Here is a 21041-nt window from a genome sequence, read left to right as displayed (position 1 = left end):
GTGAGCTCCCATCTCTGTCATGGGGATTGGATAGGTGAAAGCCCCCTGGTAGCTAAGTGGGGACCATGTGCCCTAGACCTGGCCAATCAAAGCATCACCTCCTCCTGGCCACAGCTGATTGGTCAGAGAGCAGAATGTGAGTAAAACTAGGCCAATGAGAGACAGCCCTGGGACTTTGAGCAAAAATATTGGGTAAGAGGACTTCCCTGGTGGTACAGGGGATAAGAATCTGCCGGCTGATGCAGCGGACACAGGTTCGGTTCCTAGTATGGGAAGATTCCACATGCCACGGAGCAACTAAGCCTGAGCTCTAGAGCCTTTGAGCCGCTATTACTAAGCTCACTTGCCACACCTACTGAAGCCCAAGTGCCTAGAGCCCACGCACCTCAATAAAGAGTAGCCCCACTCACCGCAATTAGAGAACGCCTGCATGCAGAAAAAAAAAAAAAAAAAAAGAAATTGGGTAAAAGAATGTCTCTTTAGGAGCAGGAGAAAAGTTCCAGGCTGGTAGGACATAAGACTAGAGCTTTGTATAGTTATTTTGCCCCTGCCTGGGAGGGCCCTGCTAAGAGTGACTCTATCATGAAGGAAGCATGGAGAGATGGAAAGAAAGAAATCCCTAATGATATCTCTGAGAGCCTGGATACACCCAAACCTGAAGCATTGTATTATCTCTGGATATTTTTAGTTAATGGAACAAACATTCTTTTTTTTTTTTTTTTCCTTATGTGAGTTGGGATTCTATCTTTTGCATCCATAAAAGCCTGGATTGAATTAATATTCCCTGCCCATTGTGATGCTTGTGGCAGTCACTGTAAGTGGGCTAAAATCTAACAGCCATTCCTAATCTTCTCTTCTATGCCTGTACTCCTCGATAGAGGATGAAAAATCTAAATACATGCTTTCTCAGACTGCTTTGCAACTAAAGGTGGCCATGGAGCCAAGTTCTGGCCAATGAGACATAAGCAGATGCCTATCAGGGTGATTCTGAGAAATGTATTATTTTCTGTAAAAGAGAGAGATTATTACTTATGCTGCCTCTTCCCAAGGACTGTGTCGTATAGTTGTACTGATTGTGCTTTCTACAACATCAGAAGGCCCCATTTCCATAGACTACTTAGTAAACGCTGACCTCTACAGGGTGACACCACATACCATCTTGAACATAGACATGATGTCTGGAGCTGTGGCAGCCAGCTTATGACCATGAGGGAAAGGCCACGAGAATCACAGAGCTACTGAACCAGTACCCTGATGTAGCTGAGCAGCTTAATCAACAGGAACAGACTTAATAACTGAGCAAAAAAAAAAAAAAAAATTCCCTGTTTGTTCACCCATTGTGTGTGGGGCTTTCCAGTACTTGCGACCAAAGACAATCCTAACAGAACATCACCCTCGACTCACTCTTGTCGTAGACGGGCTCAGAGAGCACAGGGTCCATCCGGCGCATCTGTCCTTGCTGATCCCTGTATGAGGCCTGGAAGCAAATCCTCACAACATTCATGTCCACCTCCTGATGGTTCTTCAGGGACCCAGCTGTGGGGGAGATATGGGAAGGCTGACTGTGGGTGGTGGAGACCCTAGTAAGGGGATGGGGGACAAGGAAGGGATGGGGCTGGGGCAATGGTGGATACTGGAAAAGGCGAGGGGACGGGGTGGCAGAGGGGTGAGGAGTTTGGGAGGATGGGATGCTGAGCTAGGCACAGGGACTCACCGTTGTAGGGGTCAATGCCCAGCTGAATCTTCCGCTCAATGGCAGCCTCGATCTCCTTCTTCCTCACACACTGGATGCCCAGGTTGTTAAAGCTGAGTGGGGGAAGGGGTGACGGGAGGCACTCCTGAGAGGGCAGGTGTCACTCTGACCCACAAGACAGCTCTGGCAGATGCTGCTGCGGGGCTCACACCCTCAGAGGCCGAAGCTGCCTCAAGCCCAGGGTTCCCAGCACTGGGAGGGGACTGGGGCTCAAACCCTTAGCAGTATGGAGGATTCCTGAGAGAACTTGGGAGCACACCTTATCTTTATCACATGAAAGTATCAGTTAACCTCATTTATAAGAAGAAAACTGCCAATTAAACTCAAATGTGATATCAATTTTTAAAAAAACTCTCCAAAACAGCAGAGATCAAAACGCTGGATAATACCCCCTGTAGGTGATGTTGTAGAGCATCAGGCACTCTCACTCATTGCTGGAGGGACTGTAAATCACCCAAGTGATCACGTACTGGAAAACAACGTGGCAGTTTTCATTCATTCCACCAAGATTTCCTGAGCACCTACTGTGTGCCAGGGACTGTGCTAGGCACAGGGAACAGAGGGATACATCAGGGAACAAAAGAGAGAAAATCTCTGCTCTCACAGAACTTACATTTTCATTAAGTTTATAAATTGCTAAAAGTATAAATGCACAGATGTGGGGCCAACAATTTCATTTCTAGGAATCTATCCTAGAGAAGGGTATACATGAAACCGCTCATGAATAATAGCAACAGAGCAACAAGAGATTGGAATGAGTGCTCATTAATAAGAACACATTTGATTAATTGTTAACATCCATGCATTGGAATACTATGCAGCCAATAAAAAGGATAGGACAGTTCTAAATAGGAATTATCTCTCCGATGTATTAAAACATAAAAACAAGGTGCAACTGTCTCTACCATTCATAAGGGAATGACAAATATATATACATATATACAGGCATAGCACGTCTCTAGCTGCCTCCAAGAAGGGGCACTGGTGACCAGGGGGCCAAAGATGGAAGGAAATTCACTTTTCACTGCACACCCTTTCTGAACCTTTTACTTTTTAAAATTGAAAACATATAAATTATAAAGTGAAAGAAAGAATGGGCCTTGCAGTTAAGTCAGGTCTGGAGTCAAATCCCAGCTCTGCCACTGGCTATCTGGGCCCCTTTACTTCTCTGAGCCTTGGTTTTCTCCTCTACAAAGTGAGGATAAATAGAATGCATGTGAATGTGCATGCAGCAGGGTTCCAGGCCTAAATGAGACCCTCCACTGTTCCCAGACCTTGGTTTCCCCATCTAGGCAATGCAGTGGGGAGAGTCTGGATAAGCTGCCCCAGCCCTAAGGTTTTCTGGGGTGATCCTCAGCTCCTCAAAATCTCCATGACCAAGCATAAGGGGTCAGGGGTCAGGTACCTGTGCCGAGGGCTGACATGAGGCCGGAGCCGCACCCTGCAGACGCCATCTGTGCAGTCTTTCCCCACGAGGCTGTGGGGATGAACTCGGTGAGGCCAGTCCTTCCACACCAGGCAGGCGGTCACCTCCACCTCCCGCAGCCCTCCACAGTCCCGGAGCTGCAGGAAGACGGGTGCTCTTGGGGTCCCATCGCAGACACCTGCACCCATCCAAGCCTCCTCTGGTACCTTCTCTCCCCCTCAATGATGGAAGTGTGTCGGTTGAAGACCTCTTTTAGATCCTAAACCCAAAGCTTCCAACCTGGGGACCTCATAACATGAGAGCTGACCCACAGATGCACTGTCTTTGGCCACTTGACTTAAAAAAAACGGATGCACGCAAGGTCTCCAAGTGTGGTTCACAGATAGCAAACTAATAGTGGGCAGACCTGGTAGACACCACCTTAACCAGGCGATCAAGGTCAGCATCACCAATAAGGGGCCAACAGAGCACAGGCATCCTCTGTTGGGATGAATCACAAGCTGGAATCAAGATCGCCGGGAGAAATATCAACAACCTCAGACACACAGATGGTACCACTCTCATGTCAGAAAGTGAAGAGGAACTAAAGAGCCTCTTAATGAGGGTGAAAGAGGAGAGTGAAAAAGCTGGTTTAAAACTCAACATTCCAAAAACGAAGATTATGGCACCCAGTTCTATCACTTCATGGCAAATAGAAGGGGAATAAGTTGGAAACAGTGACAGATTTTTATTGTCTTAGACTCCAAAATCACTGTGGATGGTGACTGTAGCCTCGAAATTAAAAGATGCTTGCTCTTTGGGAGGAAAGCTATGACGAACCTAGACAGTGTATTAAGAAGCAAAGACATGACTTTGCTGACAAAGGTCTGTCTAGTCAAAGCTATGTTTCCAGTAGTCATGTATGGATGTGAGAGTTGGACCATAAAGAAGGCTCTCTTCTATGACAGCCCCTCCAGAAGTGCAACCCCAGAATCTAATCATGAGGAAATGTCATACAAGCCCTAACTGCAGGTCATCCATTCAGACATATCTGTGTCATGAAAGACAATAAAAAGATGAGTGAGGACTTCCCTGGTGGTCCAGTGACTAAGACTCTGTGCTCCTAATACAGGGGCTTGGGTTTGATCCCTTGTTGGGGAACTAAATCCCACACACCACAACTAAAACCCAGAGCAGCAAAAAAGAAAAAAAAAAAAAGAAATACAGGTGTCATATTTGAACAAAAAGAACAAAAATGTATTTTGATCTGCTGGTAGTTAAATAACGTATACATATGTCAAAATTCTTAGAGCTACACACTTAATATTTGATCAAACACAACTCAATTTCCAAAAAAATAGAGGCGAGAGACTCCAGAGACACAACCAAATGCAACATAGGACCCTAGACTGAGGAGGGAGAAATCATTATAAAACACATTTTGAGGGACTTCCCTGTGGTTAAGAATCCACCCGCCAATGCAGGGGACATGGGTTCTATCCCTGGTCCAGGAAGATCCTACATGCCTGGAGCAACTAAGCCCGGAGCAGCTAAGCACCGCAACTACTGAACCAGTGCTCTAGAGCTAGTGAGCTGCAGCTACTGAGCTGGTGCACCACAGCTGCCGAAGCCCTCAAGCCTAGAACCAGTGCTCCACCAGAAAAGAAGCTGCCAAATGGACAAGCCTGAGCACCACAACGAAGAGAAGCCCCCACTCACCGCAAATAGAGAAAGCCCGTGCAGAACAAAGACCCAGCATGGCCAAAACTCAATCAAGCCATATATCTTAAAAAAAAAAAAATGGGGGGGAACAATTTGGAAATTCCAGCATGGACTATATATTAGATGATATTATGCTATATTATTGATTTTTTCTAGGGATAGTAATGCGTGTCGCAGCCATGCAGGACTTTATTTTTAGAAGATGCCCCCTTAAGTATCTACAGGTGAAATAACATGATGTTTACAACTCATCTGCAAATGGGTCTGCAAAAAAAGCGACGTGCATATCTGTGTGTGAGCACTACGCATGTGTACGTATGTTTGTGTGCGTGGAAAGAGGGTCAGATATAGCAAACTGAGGTAAAATTGAGGTCTGCTGGTGAATACAGGTGAAGGGTACACAGGTGCTTGTTGTACTATTTTTTAAATTTTTCTGGAGATTGCGATTGTTTTCATTCTAAATTCATCAAAATGTGTACATTAAGTGTGTAGTTTTTTGTATATCAGTTATACCTCAAAGAAAGAAACAAACAAGAAACCTAGAAAAAAAATTTAAAAGATTTTTTTTTTTTCAAAATAAAAAGTTGGGGCGGGGTAGGGGAGGGAAGGACTGAGAGTTTGGGATTAGTAGATGCCAACTATCATATGTAGGATGGATAAACAATAGAGTCCTACTGGATAGCCCAGGGAACTATATTCAATATCCTGCGATAAACCATAATGAAAAGAATATATGTATAAATATATACATATGTGCTGCTGCTGCTGCTAAGTCGCTTCAGTCGTGTCTGACTCTGTGCAACCCCTGAGACGGCAGCCCACCAGGCTCCCCCGTCCCTGGGATTCTCCAGGCAAGAACACTGAAGTGGGTTGCCATTTCCTTCTCCAATGCATGAAAGTGAAAAGTGAAAGTGAAGTCGCGCAGTCGTGTCCAACTCTTTGCGACCCCATGGACTGCAGCCTACCAGGCTCCTCCATCCATGGGATTTTCCAGGCAAGTACTGGAGTGGGGTGCCATTGCCTTCTCCGATATACATATGTATATATAACTAAATCACTGATATACAGCAGAAATTAACACGATATTGTAAATCAACTATAATTCAATAAAATAAAATTTTTTTTTAAAGTTGGGGAAGGGACTTCCCTGATATTCAGTGGTTAAGACTGCGCTTTCACTGCAGAGGGCACAGGTTTGATCCCTGGTCAGGGAACTAAGGTCCCGACCACTGTGTAGCATGGCCAAAAAAAAGAAGTTGGGGAAAACTTGGAGCCTACATTTAAAACGTATGAGACATCATGTTATTCCAGATTTCCAGGTTCTCCTTTTTAAAAAGGAAGTTATGACAACTGGGGCTGGAATTCTACTCAGCAGCTACATGGAGCAGCAGACAGATACCAGCCCCGTGAGGCGGGGCCCAGACCCACTTGGTTTTCCTGGGTCACTCGCAGGGCTCTGCTGGTATCACAGAACCTCTAAAAAGTGTGATCTGAACATGTAAAGTGAAAAGTGAACGTTGAAAGTTGCTCAGTCGTGTCCAGCTCTTTGTGACGCCATGGACTATACAGTCCATGGAATTCTCCAGGCCAGAATACTGGAGTGGGTAGCCTTTCTCTTCTCCAGGGGATCTTCCTCAACCCAGGGATCGAACGCAGCTCTCCTGCATTGCAGGCGGATTCTTTACCAGCTGAGCCACCAGGGAAAGTGAACAGGTAAGCTGGTGCCTATAAACTACAATGAACAGGTGTGTCTCCGTGGACGAGTACTGCCCTCTAGAGGGTGTTTGTGGTACTGGTGACAATTTTGGTGATTGAGACACAGCAGGCAGTACACAGGGCCAGATATGCTACCCAGCCTGTGATAACCAGGACAGACCCACACAAATCCCATAAGACTTCTGAATATCCTGCCAGCATTCACATTGATGACAAGCCTGTTTGAAAAAGTCAGAAGCCAGAACCTCCTTCCGTTTTACATATATAGTATTTTTTTTCCCAGGTGCCACAATGCAGGAGATCCCTGGGTCGGGTAAACTCCTGGAATAGGAAATGCAACCCGCTCCAGTATTCTTGCCTGGAAAATTCCGTGGACAGAGGAGACTGGTGGGCGGCAGTCCATGGGGTCGCAAAGAGTTGGACATGACTGAGCGACTGAGCGCACACGCACACATTTTTTCCCATAACTTCCAAATACACTGAAGTGTCAAAAACTGCAATGGCTATGTTAATTGAGAGAGGACTGGATTTCATTTAGACTGAGAATTATTCATGACTTTGGTGGCTTTTTCTTCCCTCAATATGCAGCTTGTGGGCTCTTAGTTCTTTGACCAGCGATTGAACTGGTGCCCCTGCAGTGGAAGCATGCAGTCTTAACCACTGGACCATCAAGGAAGTGAGTCACTACCAGTCATGGGCTAAACTGCACACTTCCAAAATTCATATGTTGAAGCCCTAGCCCCAGAGAGACAGACCCTGTAAGTGCTGTGCTTAGTCGTGTCTGACTGTTTTGTGACCCCATGGACTGTAGCACGCCAGGCTCCTCCGTTCATGGGATTTCCCCCAGGCAAGAATAGTGGAGTGGGTTGCCACTTTCTCCTCCAGGGGATCTTCCTGACCCAGGGATTGAACCCAAGTCTCTTGCATCTCCTGCACTGGCAGGTGGATTCTTTACCACTAGCACCGCCTGGGAAGCCTTGTAGCCTTTGCTACTGCTAAGTCACTTCAGTTGTGTCCAACTCTGTGCGACCTCATAGACGGTAGCCCACCAGGCTCCCCCGTCTCTGGGATTCTCCAGGCAAGAACACTGGAGTGGGTTGCCATTTCCTTCTCCAATGCATGAAAGTGAAAAGTGAAAGTGAAAGTGAAGTCGTGTCCGACTCTTAGCGACCCCATGGACTGCAGCCTACCAGGCTCCTCTGCCCATGGGATTTTCCAGGCAAGCCTTTAGAGAGGTGAGTAAATTAATCAGCCTTTAGGATGGGGACTACCCTGATTTCTCAGACGATAAAGAATCTGCCTGCAATTCAGGAGACCTAAGTTGGATCCCTGGGTTGGGAAGATCCCCTAGAGGATGGAATGGCTAGCCCACTCCAGTATTCTTGCCTGGAAAATCCCACAGACAGAGAAGCCTGACGGGCTACAGTCCACAGGGTCGCAAAGACACGACTGAGTGACTGACACTTTCACTTTCACTTAGGGTGAGGACTAATCCAACCTGCCTCTTGGCCTTCTGTTCTGAAGTGAAAGTTGCTCAGTTGTCTCTGACTCTTTGCAACCCTGTGGACTGTAGCCCGCCTCTGTAGGGCTCCTCTGTTCATGGAATTCTCTAGGCAAGAATACTGGAGTGGGTTGCCATTCTCTAAGAAGAGGTAATCAACCGTGAATATTCATTGGAAGGACTGATGCTGAAGCTGAAACACCAATACTTTGGCCACCTGATGCAAAGAACTGACTCATTGGAAAAGACGCTGATACTGGGAAAGATTGAAGGCAGGAGGAGAAGGGGACGACAGAGGATGAGATGGTTGGATGACACCACTGACTCAATGGACATGAATTTGAGCAAACCCCAGAAGATGGTGAAGGACAAGGAAGCCTGGCATGCTGCAGTCCATGGGGTCGCAAACAGTCAGACACAACCGAGTGACTGAACGAGAGGAGGTAATTTGGATGCACAAAGAGACACCAGTGTGGACAAAAAGGAGAGACCAAGTGAGGAAAGAGAGAAGGCGGCCATCTACAAGCCTAGGAGAGAGGCCTCAGAGGAAACCAACCCTACCAATAGCTCAGTTTTGGCCTTCCAGCCTCCAGAATCATGAGAAAATAAATTCCTGTGGTTCAAGGCACCCAGTCTGTGGGATTTTGTGAGGGCAGCCAGAGCTGAGTAATAAACCACCTTAACCACGGGATCCGATTCAGCGTCAGATATTAGGACAAACTGCCGCCCCACGTGCCAGGATGTCAGACTCTGAGAGGACCACGGCCTCACCGCTGGGGTATTCCCGCCAAAATTAATGACCTGATTTAACCTGGAAACAGCCAATACATCCAGAATGTGGGACATACTACAAAACACCTTCCCTGGTGGTCCAGTGGCTAAGATTCCGCACTTCCCAATGCAGGGGGCCCAGGTTCGACCCCTGGTCAGGGAACTAGATCCCACATGCTGCAACTAAAAATCCACGTGCCATAACTAAAAAAATCCCTCATGAGGCAACTAAAGAGCCTGCACACCGCAGTGAAGATCGAAGATTCCTCGGGCCACAACTAAGCTGTGCATAGCCAAATAAACAACAACAACAAAAAATGACACCTTTATGTCCTCCATAAACGTCCCTGTTCCGAAACGCAAAGGCAGCCTGAGAAACAAACCCAGTCACACTGAAGATGCCTGTCTTTGTTTCTTGAGGATTCTGGAGGCTGGAAGTCCAAGATCAAGGTGCCAGCACAGCTGGGTTCTGGTGAGGGCCTCTTTTGGGCGCAGGCTCTGTCGCCATGTCCTCAGATGGGGGAAGGCTGAGGGCATTCTCTGCCTCATCTGTAAGGGCACTGATTCAAAGGCCTCGCCTCCTACTACCATCACCTGCAGAGTTGCGTGTGCTCAGTCATGTCCGACTCTTTGGGACCCCACGGACTGCAGCCCACCAGGCTCCTCTGTCCATGGCATTTTCCCCGGCAACAATACTGGAGTGGGTTGCCATTTCCTACTCCAACTTTTGGAGTTAGGGTTTGAATGTATGAATTGAGAGGGTACACAAACATTTAGACCTGACGACTAAAGGCAGGACTGGACTAGACTGGATATTAAACAAGTGGACCAAAGGGAAAAACTATAAAGGATATCTGGGGTCAGTGGGATCAATAGACTATGGACTTAACCTTAGAAGATATTGTTGCACGAATATTACATTTCTAGTATGTGATAAGAGTGTTGTCATTATACAGGTCCTACCTTGCAAAGAACAAGTCATGGCTTTTGAGAGATACAGGCAGAAACATTTTGAGTGAAGTACCATACCTCCAACTCACTTTCAAATTGCCCTCTATAAATGTCTATATAAAGAGAGAGGCAAGGGTGGGGTGAGAGGGAGGCTCAAGAGGGAGGGGATATATATATATGGTTATGACTGATTCACACTGTTGTACAGCAAAAACCAACATAACATTATAAAGCAATTATCCTCCAATTAAATAAAGAGAGAGGCATTGAGGGAGAAGAGACAGAAACATCTCACACGAGGAAGCTGGCACCAGCACGGGGATCAGAACAGGCATTCCTGAGGTGGGCTGAGGCCATACAGGTAAATGGGGGTGACTGACTCTGCCAAAGCCTTTGACTGTGTGAGTCACAACAAACCGTGGGAAATTCTTAAAGGGATGGGAATACCAGACCACCTGACCTGCCTCCTGAGAAATCTGTATGCAGGTCAAGAAGCAACAGTTAGAACTGGACATGGAACAACAGACTGGTTCCAAATCGGGAAAGGAGTATGTCAAGGCTGTATATTGTCACCCTGCTTATTTAATTTATATGCAGAGTACAGCATGAGAACTGCTGGACTAGATGAAACACAAGCTGGAATTAAGATTGCCGGGAGAAATATCAATAACCTGAGATATGCAGATGACACCACCCTTATGGCAGAAAGTGAAGAACTAAAGAGCCTCTTGATCAAAGTGAAAGATGAGAGTGGAAAAGTTGCCTTAAAACTCAACATTCAGAAAACTAAGATCATGGTACCTGGTCCCATCACTTCATGGCAAATAGATGGGGAAACAGTGGAAACAGTGAGAGACTCTTTTTTTGGGCTCCTAAATCACTGCAGATGGGGACTATAGCCATGAAATTAAAAGACACCTGCTCCTTGGAAGGAAAGTTATGACCAACCTAGACAGCATATTAAAAAGCGGAGACGTTACTTTGCCAACAAAGGTCCGTCTAGTCAAAGCTATGGTTTTTCTAGCAGTCATGTATGGATGTGAGAATTGGACTCTAAAGAATGCTTTTGAACTGTGGTGTTGGAGAAGACTCTTGAGAGTCCCTTGGACAGCAAGGAGATCCAACCAGTCCACCCTAAAGGAAATCAATCCTGAATATTCATTGGAACGACTGATGCTGAAGCTGAAACTCCAATACTTTGGCCACCTAATGTGAAGAACTGACTCATTGGAAAAGACCCTGATGCTTGGAAAGATTGAAGGTTGGAGGAGAAGGGGACGACAGAAGATGAGATGGTTGGATGGCATCACCAACTCAATGGACATGAGTTTGAGTAAACTCCATGAGTTAGTGATGGACAGGGAGGCCTGGCATGCTGCAGTCCATGGGGTCGCAAGGAGTCGGACACGACTGAGCGACTGAACTGAACTGAACTGAACTTAAGGCTGCAGGTGGAAAGCACTTCAGGCAGGAGGAACAGCAGTAGCGAAGGCCTGATGGCCGGATGGTGGGGAGTGAGGGGGCTGGATGCGAGTGGGCAGCAGAAGCTGGACCAGGAAAGGTCTTAGAGGGACTTCCCTGGTGGTCCAGTGACTAAGATTCCACGCTCCCAATGCAGGAGGCCTGGGTTCCATCCCTGGTCAAGGAACTAGATCCGACATGCCACAACTAAGATGGAAGATCCCATGTGCTGCAACTAATACCCGGCACAGTTAAATAAATAAATAAATCTTTTTTTTTAAAACAAGAAATAAGCAAAGGTCTTAAAGGATCTTGGGCCTCCTCCTGAGGGCACTCTGGAGACAAAGGAGGATTCTAAGCAGGGGAGAGGAGCAGATGTGTAATTTACCAGCACCTCTCTGGCTGCCTCAGTGAAACCGGGAGGGAAATCTGGAGGGGACTGAGAGCTGGTCACTAGGGAGGAAGCTGGAGGTCAGGGAGCAGCTGGGCCTGGATCCAGCCCTAGTGGGATGGTGAGGACACAATTCAGGGTCCACAGACACTTGGGCAAAGATCCAGAAATACAAGAAGGCTCCATATTGGAGAGGCATGAGGCATCATGCCTCTCAGACATCACTGGAAGAGACAGTCATGGGTGCAACCCCCGAGGAGGGCAACTTGGCAACGGCTGTCAAGTTGCCTTTGATAGGCCATCCCACTTCCAGAAGTTTGGGGATTTTATTTTACTTTTTTTTTTTGCCATGCCACACAGTTTGCAGAATCCTAGTTCCCCAACGAGGGATTGAGCCTTGGGCCCTCAGGTAGGAAAACACAGAGCCCTAACCCCTGGACCACCAGAGAAGTCCCTGTTATCACGTTTTGTAGAGAAGGCACAGAGGGACTGAGCAACCTGCCCAAGGCAGCACAGCTGGCAGATGGTGCAAGCAGGATTCGAACTCAAGCACTCTGATTCTTACCGTGAACCAAGAGGCTACACTGCCTTTACAGCAATGATTTTGATCAATACTGTCATATTGCCAGGAAGAAGGTCTTTCTTTGAAAACTCTTTAAATTGAATGCCAAGTAACAGTGGTATCTGGAGAAGGAAATGGCAACCCACTCCAGTATGCCTGGAGAATTCCATGGACAGAGGAGCCTGGCGGGCTACAGTCCATGGCATTGCAGAGTTGGACATGACTGAGCATGACTAACACACACACACACACACATACACATACACACATGCGCACACACACACAACAGTGGTATCATCTACCCCAGCAGTAGCAACAACAATAACCACCATAGGTACTTCTTCCTTGGCGCAGTGGATAAGAATCTGCCTGTCAGAGCAGGGGACAGGAGTTCAATCTCTGGTCCGGAAAGATCCCACATGCTGTGGAGCAACTGAATCTGAGGGCCTAGAACCCCTGCTCCACAACAAGAGAGGCCACCGCAATGAAAAGCCCACACCCCAACTAGAGAGTAGCCCCACGCTCGGCAACTAGGGAAAGCCCACAGCAAGGAAGACACAGTGCAGCCAAAAATAAATAAATAGATGAAATTTAAAAAACAACCATCATCATCATAAAAATGCACAAATAAAGAAATTCGCGCATGTGACTCCTGGGGGCAAGAGAATCGCAGTCCCCACCCCACCCCCCCCCCCCCCCCCACTCCCGGTGCCCATCCCCCTCTGCCTACCTCGATGGCGGGCAGCGTCTTGCTGGCTTCCGTGCTGCTCTCTCCGAGGATGCTGCCGGCCGAGCGGCCCTCGCACTCATAGCGGAAGCGCATGCCGCGCTGCTTGGGCTGCTCGGTGATGACCAGGTGCGGCCGCGGCCCGGTGCCCGCGGCCGGGGGCACCAGCCGGCCCAGGGTGCAGCCCCAGGGCGGCGGCGTGGCAGGGGGCGGGGGCGCCGCTGGGCCCAGGGTGACGGTGCTCAGGGAGGCCGCCCCGCGAGATACCAGGCGTGGCAGCCCCTCGGGGCCGGGCTGCGCCCCCTCCAAGCCGAAGCCATTCTCCTTGATGTACTCGTCGATGATCTCTGCGGGAGAAGCCAAAACTGGGGGTGACGCTGATTGTTAAAAGAAAAGGCTTGTTTAATCCCCTGACTTTTGCCACCCTCTCCATTTCCCGTCCATTCGTTTCTTCAAGACAGATTTCTTGTGGGTTTCACACACACAGAGTAGGGGCTTCAGCTCTGAACACACAAAAAAGCCCCTGCCTTCCTTCTTGCAAATAGACCCCCAGCATGCCCAGTTCTTAAGGCCCTGGGGGTCCGCCTGGTTTCTCCTTCTCCTGCACCCTCGTGTCCACTAGCCTCCGAAACGGTTCCTGCACCCATGCCTCCATCACCTCTCACCTGGATCAAGGTAAGACCAAGTCACAGGCACCCCTGCCTCCATCTTGCCCCATTTAATAACAACAATAACAGCCACTCTGCTGAAGCTTCATCTCAGAAAGGAGCATCACCATCCAGCGATCAAGCTGGAAGGATGCCATGTTTGTCAGTGGCTCAGGATCCCATATCCACTAGGTCCAATCCATGATCTTTTCCTGCACGCGTGTGTGTGTATGCTAAGTCTTCAGTCACGTCTGACTCTTTGCGACCCTATGGACTGTAGCCCACCAGGCTCCTCTGTCCATGGGATTTCCTAGGCAAGAATATTGGCGTGGGTTGCCACTTTCTCCTCCAGGGGATCTTCCTGACCCAGGGATCAAACCCGCATCTCTTGCATCTCCTGCATTGGCAGGAGGATTCTTTACCACTTAGCACTACCTGGAACTCTCTCTCCTGCCTCTCCCTTGAATATACATGTATAATCCCACCACTTCTCCCACCCCCACTGCCTCCTCCCTGGGCCGCCCTCCATCCTTTTCCATCTGATCACGGCTCCTGGTCCCCACCTCCCCTCTTCCAGTGTATCCACCACACACAGCCAGAGGGATCTGATATCAGACCCTGTCCTCATATGCACAGAAACCTCTAGTGGCTCCCATCTCCCTACGAGTCAATCAACAGCTTCCCCATATAAAACTCCCCCCAGACTCCATTCATCTCAGGAAAACAAGACAAAACCCACACCCCTGGCCTTGGCCACAGAATCCTGGCTGTCCTGGGCCTCTTGCCTCCCACGGCTCCCTCTCACCACATTCTGGTCTCTCTTGTGTTGCACCTACCAAGCCCGGCCCTCTTCGGGGTGTTGAACTGGTTCCTCCATCTGCCCGGTCCCCCTATTTGAACCATGCTGGCTCCTTCTCGTCCTTCCAATCTCAGTTCACCTCTTCAGAAAGGCCTGATCTAACATATTTTCCCCAGGCCCCTTCCTGTTTATTTCCTTCAGAAGCCTTAGCCCGATCTAACATCATTTTGTTCTTTATTCCTTTTCCTTTGGTCTCTGCCACTAGAGTATCAGCTCCAAGAGGGCAAAGGCTTCGGTTCGGGGCCGAATCCACAGCACGTGCTCCATATAATGCACTCAAGGAATGAACAAAAGTTGTAGTAATAGTAACTAATATTAAAGGCAGCTGGCATATGCAGAATTTTCACAAGTGCTGCTAAGTACCCTGGGAGCACATGACTGTTAAAATCCCCCAGCAGTCCCGGAAGTCACACCGTGACCTCCCTGCCAACAAGGAAAGCCAAGATCCCCCTCTGTGAGCACTTGGGACTCTTAAGCCTCCCCCCGCAGACCACCCTGTGATACTTACCCAGTTCATCTGTGGAAGGAAGAGAAAGAGAAAGGTAAGAAAGGTGAGGTCCAGAAAGTGGTCAAGACTTTCATGTTTTAAGACAGACCCCCCCAACCCCCTCCCCTCCTGGAACCCTTCCCTCTTCCTCCATCCTGAGAAATCCTGGGATATTAAGCCCCAACCCCCACCTCTCACTCCTGGCCTACTTTCCCTTCAGCTCCCAATGTTGGGGTCCTAGGGTTAGGCTACCCTCAAATGCCTCCCCTCAAAACATTTAGACCAGGGATTAGGAAACATTGTTGAAAATCTGATGAAAAGCCAAGGGTTTTATCACCAGGGGAAAAAAAAAAAGGGACACCTAAGATTCTAAACAAGGGAAATCCCTAGAGGTTTGGTCATTAGAACTCTGTGCTTTCACTACCAAGGGTCCAGGTTCGATCCCTGGTTGGGGAATTAAGATCTCACAAGTTCTACAGCTCAGCAAAAAAAAAAAAAAAATTCTAAACAAAACGTGAGGGTGTACCCCTCCCTAAAGCCCACCCTAGACCCCAAGATATCACTTGCTGGTGTCTGAAGCTCCAGGGAGGCTGATCCTCCACCCCCAAGCAACCACCTGCTCTGCATCCCATGCTGGTCCCCCAGCGGTGCCCACCTGGGATCCAGGATTCACCCCTACTTCCTAAGGAGGGAATAACAGCAATGCTGAGGAAGCCCCTTATCACCTCCTCAGGAAAGCTCAGCCCTGGAAGGGACCATGGCGGATCGAAACCAACCTCCCACCATTCCACAGACGTAGAACAACGGGAGCCCTGAGGGAGCAAGCAAGCCTGGAGGGTCACACAGCCAGGGAGGGTGGGCAGGGTCCAGGTGCCCCATCCACGGTGGCCTGCGCTGGCGACTGGCGGCTGGATTATCGCCAAGCTGCTCAGCTGCCAGATCTGTCCTCCTCCTCCACTCTCTGGGAGTGGCTCCTGGCAGCCAGACCTTTGCTCCTTGGAAAGCAAGCAGTCTTCCTACACTTCTTATCTCATGTGATCTGTGAAGTCAGCAAGGTGAGGAAGACACCCCCACTTGGTAGATCGGGACACTGAGTCTGGGAGAGAGGAGCGGACATGCTGTCGCTCAGTGGCAGGGCCAACGTCAAGTCACTTCAACTTGGAAACACCTTCTCAGGCGTCCGTGCTGGATAACCTGGGGCTCCAAAGATGACTTAGCCTGTGTCTGAGCCCTCAAGGAGCTCCCAGGCCGCGAGGGGAAACTGAGGCCCGGGCAAATTTGACTGAAGCTCTGGAGTGCTTCAGTTCAAATCCTGGCTCTATTCCTTGCTATGTGCTAATGTGGCCTTGAGCCCATTACTTAACTTTTTGTTGTTGTTGTTTAGAATTTGGGATGTTTTAGTTGAGGCATGTGAACTCTTAGTTGTGGCATGTAGGATCTAGTTCCCTGACCAGGGGTGGAACCCGGACCCCCTGCATTGGGAGTGCAGAGTCTTAGCCACTGACCACCAGCGAAGTGAAAGTCACTCAGTCGTGTCCAACTCTTTATGACCCCATGGACTGTCCATGGAATTCTCTAGGCCAGAATACTGGAGTGGGTAGCCTTTTCCTTCTCCAGGGGAAGTCCCTTAACCTCTCCTTGTGCCTTGGTTTCTTCATCTATAAAATGGGACATAATAATAATGCTCCTCTTGTGGGGCTGTTGTGAAAATTAAATGAGCTGATACGCAGCAAATACCGAGAACTGCCATGATAGTAGGTGATACAGAAATGCTGGCTAGTGTTGGGTAAGGCGTCAGAGACATTATTTTATGAATTTGGGGAAATTGCTTCTGCTCTCTAGGCCTCAGTTTGTCTGTCTATAAAATGGGGAGGTTGGAAGACATCATATCAGAATATCAGATGTGGAGTCACACAAATGTCAGTTTGAATCCCAGCTGTCACTTGCTGGCTGTGTTGCCTTGGGCAAGTCGCCTAACTTCTCTTGAGCCTCCTTCTCTATAAAATGAGCTCTGATGTATCTCAGGCATTAGCATGAGGATTTAGAAGCACACTGGGAAATTGCTTAGTATAGAATCTGAACACTTCAGGCCCTTCATAAAGCTTAGTTATTAGGTTTTTTTAAATTATTATTATCTAAAATCCTCTTTCAGTCAGGAAATGTTAGGGATTTCTCCTTATTCAGGGTCTGCTCAAATACACCAACCTACCCCAGCCAACCTCCTACACAAACTTGCCACCATTCAGGGGCAGCCACTGAAGCACACTTGAGCAGCTGTCTTTCTCACCACTTGCCTCAGGGCCTTTGCACAGGCTAGTCTCTGCCAGAATGCCCTTCCTTCAGTTCTTTGTATGCCTCCTTCTCCACTTTCAGGTCCCCATTCAAATGTCACCTCCTAGATAGGTCTTCCCTGACTCCTTTATCCAAAGTAACCCCCAGAACCTCCAGTCCAGTCACCCATAGTTAGGTGCCTTGGTTTTATCATTTTCATGACACTCGTTAGGATTTGACATGACCTTATATTACAGTGATTCGTATCAGCTGTAGACTGTGAGCACCAGAGAGGAGGAAACACGTCTGCCCCTCCCCACTATACCCAGGGCTCAGTATGTGTCTGGTCCATCAAAATGAGGGAAAATTTCCCTCCATCTCAGTTCTCCCATCCCCACCTTGCTATTTAGGTGTCACTGATCCCAAGATTTGTTTATAGCCTTTATCACATTTTACAATCCTACAGTTAATTCATTGTGCACCTAGCTGCCTCCACGGAGCACTATGAGGGCACAGCCAGGGTTGTCTCAGTTACTGCTGAGTCCTCAGCACTGCCTCGCACAGGGCCAGGTAAGGAATAGGCACTCAATATTTATTGAATGGATTATGGCAAAAATTACTCTTAATTGAAACCAAAGATCTAGGTCTTGGGTCAGAAAAATCTCAGCCTTGTTCCTGCCCAGAAGCAGTGCTTGGGAGGACCTGTTTCCAGTGCAGCTCCCACCTTTCAGAATCTCCCACTCAGAGATCTGTTAGAGAACCCACAGGCCCTCCTCCACAGCCATGCCAGCACTTCTGGGGTCCATCCCAAGATTCTACCTCCAGAGAGAGGTTCAGACCCAGCCCTCAGGGGCCACGGATTCAATTCCTGACCTGCAAATTCCAGCACACTTATGAGAAAGGATGTCATCCTTTGGCCATGGTTCTGTATTTCCTTGGTCAGCGCTGTATATTGGGTGCTTTTTTTTTTTTTTTTGCTGCATGACACGTGGGATCTTAGTTGCTCAACCAAGGATCGAACCATGCCCCCTGCAGTGGAAGTGTGGAGTCTCAACCACTGTACCGCCAGGGAAGTCCCATGAATTTTGGATGGCACCGAATGGAGGGGCAGTATAGACTAGTGGTTCTGAGTATCTCTTGAGAACTTGCTAGAAATGCACATTTCCAGAGCTCATCCTGGACCCACTGAATCAGAAATTCTGGAGGTGGAGCCCAAAGATTTGTTTTTAACAGCTCTCTGCTACTGCTGCTGCCAAGTCACTTCAACTCTCTGGGTGATCCTTAAATGTGTGCCAGATATTGCTTTAATACTGTCATTGTTTTAATACTAGTACTGTTTAGCTGTTATCAGCTCATTGACTCATCTTGGTCCCTCTAAAAGGGAGGCATTGATATCATGCCCATTTTACAGATGAGAAAAACTGAGGCCCAGAGAGGGGAAATGACTTGCAGACAGACATTCACACAGTGAAGGAGTGGTGGCACCAGTATATAATTATTACCCCCTGCACTATGATAGTGAATCTCTAAAGAGGACTCTTAGAAAGCGAGTAAGTGGTTAGTTATACTTGCCCAGCTCCTTATCACCTGGGAGGTAGGGGCATCTGGGGACCCCCATCTCAACGGGCAGGGAGGGACACAGGCTGAGGAAAGCTGAGGTGGACCTCTGCAAAACCCCCCAGACAGAGGCGTGCACAATGCCACCTCCATAGGATTCCCTCTGCCCCGTCCTGAGAGTGCAGACGGGCAGCAACTGTGGAGGGCTGCTCACCCGTGGTCCTGGAAACGGCGAGAGAGAGCGAGGAGAGATCAGCGGACCCTGCAGGGAAGGAAGCATGTTTCAGGAGGTGATGAAGATGCGGCGGGAAAACCAGAGAATCTTCCAAGCTCCACCCCGTTCCTCTTCTGGCACCGCCTCTTTGGGTCAGGCCCCTCACTCTTGGCTTGCCTGGTCTGGCCTTACTTCCTTAACTCGTGGACAGGTTCTCTACTTTCTCTCAGTCACCCTACCCTTCGTCACACTCAGACCCTGCTCCTTCTCTCCGTTAAAAAGGCTGAGAAGGGCCTGAAGGAGCCCTTATCAACCTCAGTTAGAAAAGCCCCAACCCCCTCCCTTATTTCAGGGTCAGACCCTACCCTTCACTTTTCCAGTGTCAAGCCAGTCTTCTCCCTCTCAGACCCTGCCACTTCTCTCCTGAGGCAAGCCCCACCTCCTCTTTCTTCTCTGAATCAGACCCCGCCCTCTTTTTTTCAGAACAGGCCCTCCCCCTTCGCTCTCTGCCCGAGTCAGGCCCCGCCCCTTCTCTCTATCCGAGTCTGTCCCCGCCCCCTATCACCGTAAGCCCCGCCTCTTACTCTGAGTAGGCGAGAGCTTGCTTCCTTCTTTGCGTTAGGCCCCGCCCCCCTCATCGCACTAATCTAAGACCCCGCCCCCTTCTGGGAGCCAGGCCCCTCCTTTTTCTCCCTCTCTGCGTCTGGCCACGCCCAATCCCTCAGGAACGGCTTCCGCTCCTCCTTCTCGGCGTCAGGCCCCGCCCCTCCCTTCTGTCGTCGGGTCCCGCCCCCTTCTTTGCCTCAGGGTCAGGCCCCGCCCCCTTCTCACTCTATAGTGGGACGCCTCTCTCTTACCTTGGAATGGACCTGGTCACCATCCTCTGCCTCCTTCCTTCCCTTTGATATAGTGTCCCCAAACCCTCACACTCTCCCCGCAAAACCCCTGGACTCCTGTAGGAACTCCCAGACTACTCCGGGACCCCCAGAACTCCCGCGTCTCCAGTCCCACCCCAGACTCCTCTCCTGATCCCTGGCCCCGCTTACCCAAGGGCCCGAGCTCCGGCGCAGCGGACGATCTGGCGACGCGGCGACTCGGCATGGCCCAACCAGTGGGGACTGACGGCCCGGAGGCCAGCCCAGACCAAAACACACACACGCGGGCGGGCAGAGCGGCCAGGTGGCACGGTCTGGCGGACGATCGCGGGTCGGGAGAGCGGCGCAGGGGCTGGGGCCTCAGGCCGGGCTGGACGCGCGGCGCCCGGGGCTGCGGGGGGCGCCGGGCCGGGCCGGGCGGGCGGCGGGCGGGGGCGGGGCGGCGGAATTCCCCGGCGCCGCCGGCCTGCGCGTTCATTGGCCCGCACCCCGTCGTTACGTCACGCCAGGGGAACGGGAAAACCCCCACGCGTCACGTGTCTTCGGGGGTGGGGCCGGCCGGGAAGAGGAGGCTGGGCTCACCCGAGGGGCCCGACCAGCGACGATGCCCATTACCCAGGCCGAGACCACTGAGTCCGCTTGGAGCCACTACCTAACCTACCCATGTAGCAAATTAGGAAACTGTGACCAGCCTCCCCAAGTCTGCCAACCGGCCTTGACCTGTTTCTCTGGCTGGAAGGGAAGCTTCGGGATGAGGAGGTTACCAGGGCTCCATAGCTGCCCTGATGATAAACTTTTCGAAACTTCCCATGGTCTCTCTACACCTCAGTTCCTTCAACTGAGTCAGTCGTTGAAGATACTTAAACATTTAAAGCTACGGTGTCAACTCTAGGATTTGTCTGTTTTGTTCCTTGCTGTATCCCCAGCACCTAGAACAGCACCTGAAAAACAGTAGGTGCCCAATAATGTTTACTGAATGAATGGATGGATGTTTCATTCCTCCCCATAGCTGCCTTAGGTTTTCTAACAGCCCACAACACTTTCAGCTCCAAGGCTCAATAACTGTCTGGGAAAGATAACAGCATAGACCCCAGGGTACATGAGTTGAGTGCCTGACCCAGCCTGGGCTTACCTGGGGGCCTCACCAATGCCTCACACCTTGCACCAGTAT

The 21041-nt window shown here is 49.6% G+C and overlaps 1 protein-coding gene across 3 annotated transcripts in view; it reads right to left on the bottom strand.

The window, feature by feature from the left end:
* RELB (RELB proto-oncogene, NF-kB subunit) overlaps positions 1 to 20301 on the bottom strand; it is a 28895-nt gene extending 8594 nt beyond the window's left edge. The window contains exons 1-7 of one of the 3 annotated variants that reach the window (XM_025269294.3): positions 20042 to 20301; positions 18996 to 19043; positions 14975 to 14983; positions 12964 to 13307; positions 3159 to 3316; positions 1715 to 1806; positions 1405 to 1536 (exon numbers count right to left, since the gene is read on the bottom strand). In XM_025269294.3, the coding sequence (XP_025125079.2) occupies positions 1405 to 1536; positions 1715 to 1806; positions 3159 to 3316; positions 12964 to 13307; positions 14975 to 14983; positions 18996 to 19043; positions 20042 to 20096 (838 nt within the window). In that variant the 5' untranslated portion in view covers positions 20097 to 20301. The other 2 variants (XM_025269295.3, XM_025269296.3) reach the window with 2 other exon arrangements.
* Positions 20302 to 21041: the final 740 nt, after the last annotated feature.

Source organism: Bubalus bubalis, chromosome 18, assembly GCF_019923935.1.
Source record: "Bubalus bubalis isolate 160015118507 breed Murrah chromosome 18, NDDB_SH_1, whole genome shotgun sequence".
Taxonomy (NCBI): Eukaryota; Metazoa; Chordata; class Mammalia; order Artiodactyla; family Bovidae; genus Bubalus; species Bubalus bubalis.
The sequence above is the reverse complement of the archived record's forward strand: the minus strand, read 5'-3'. Positions and strand labels throughout refer to the sequence as shown.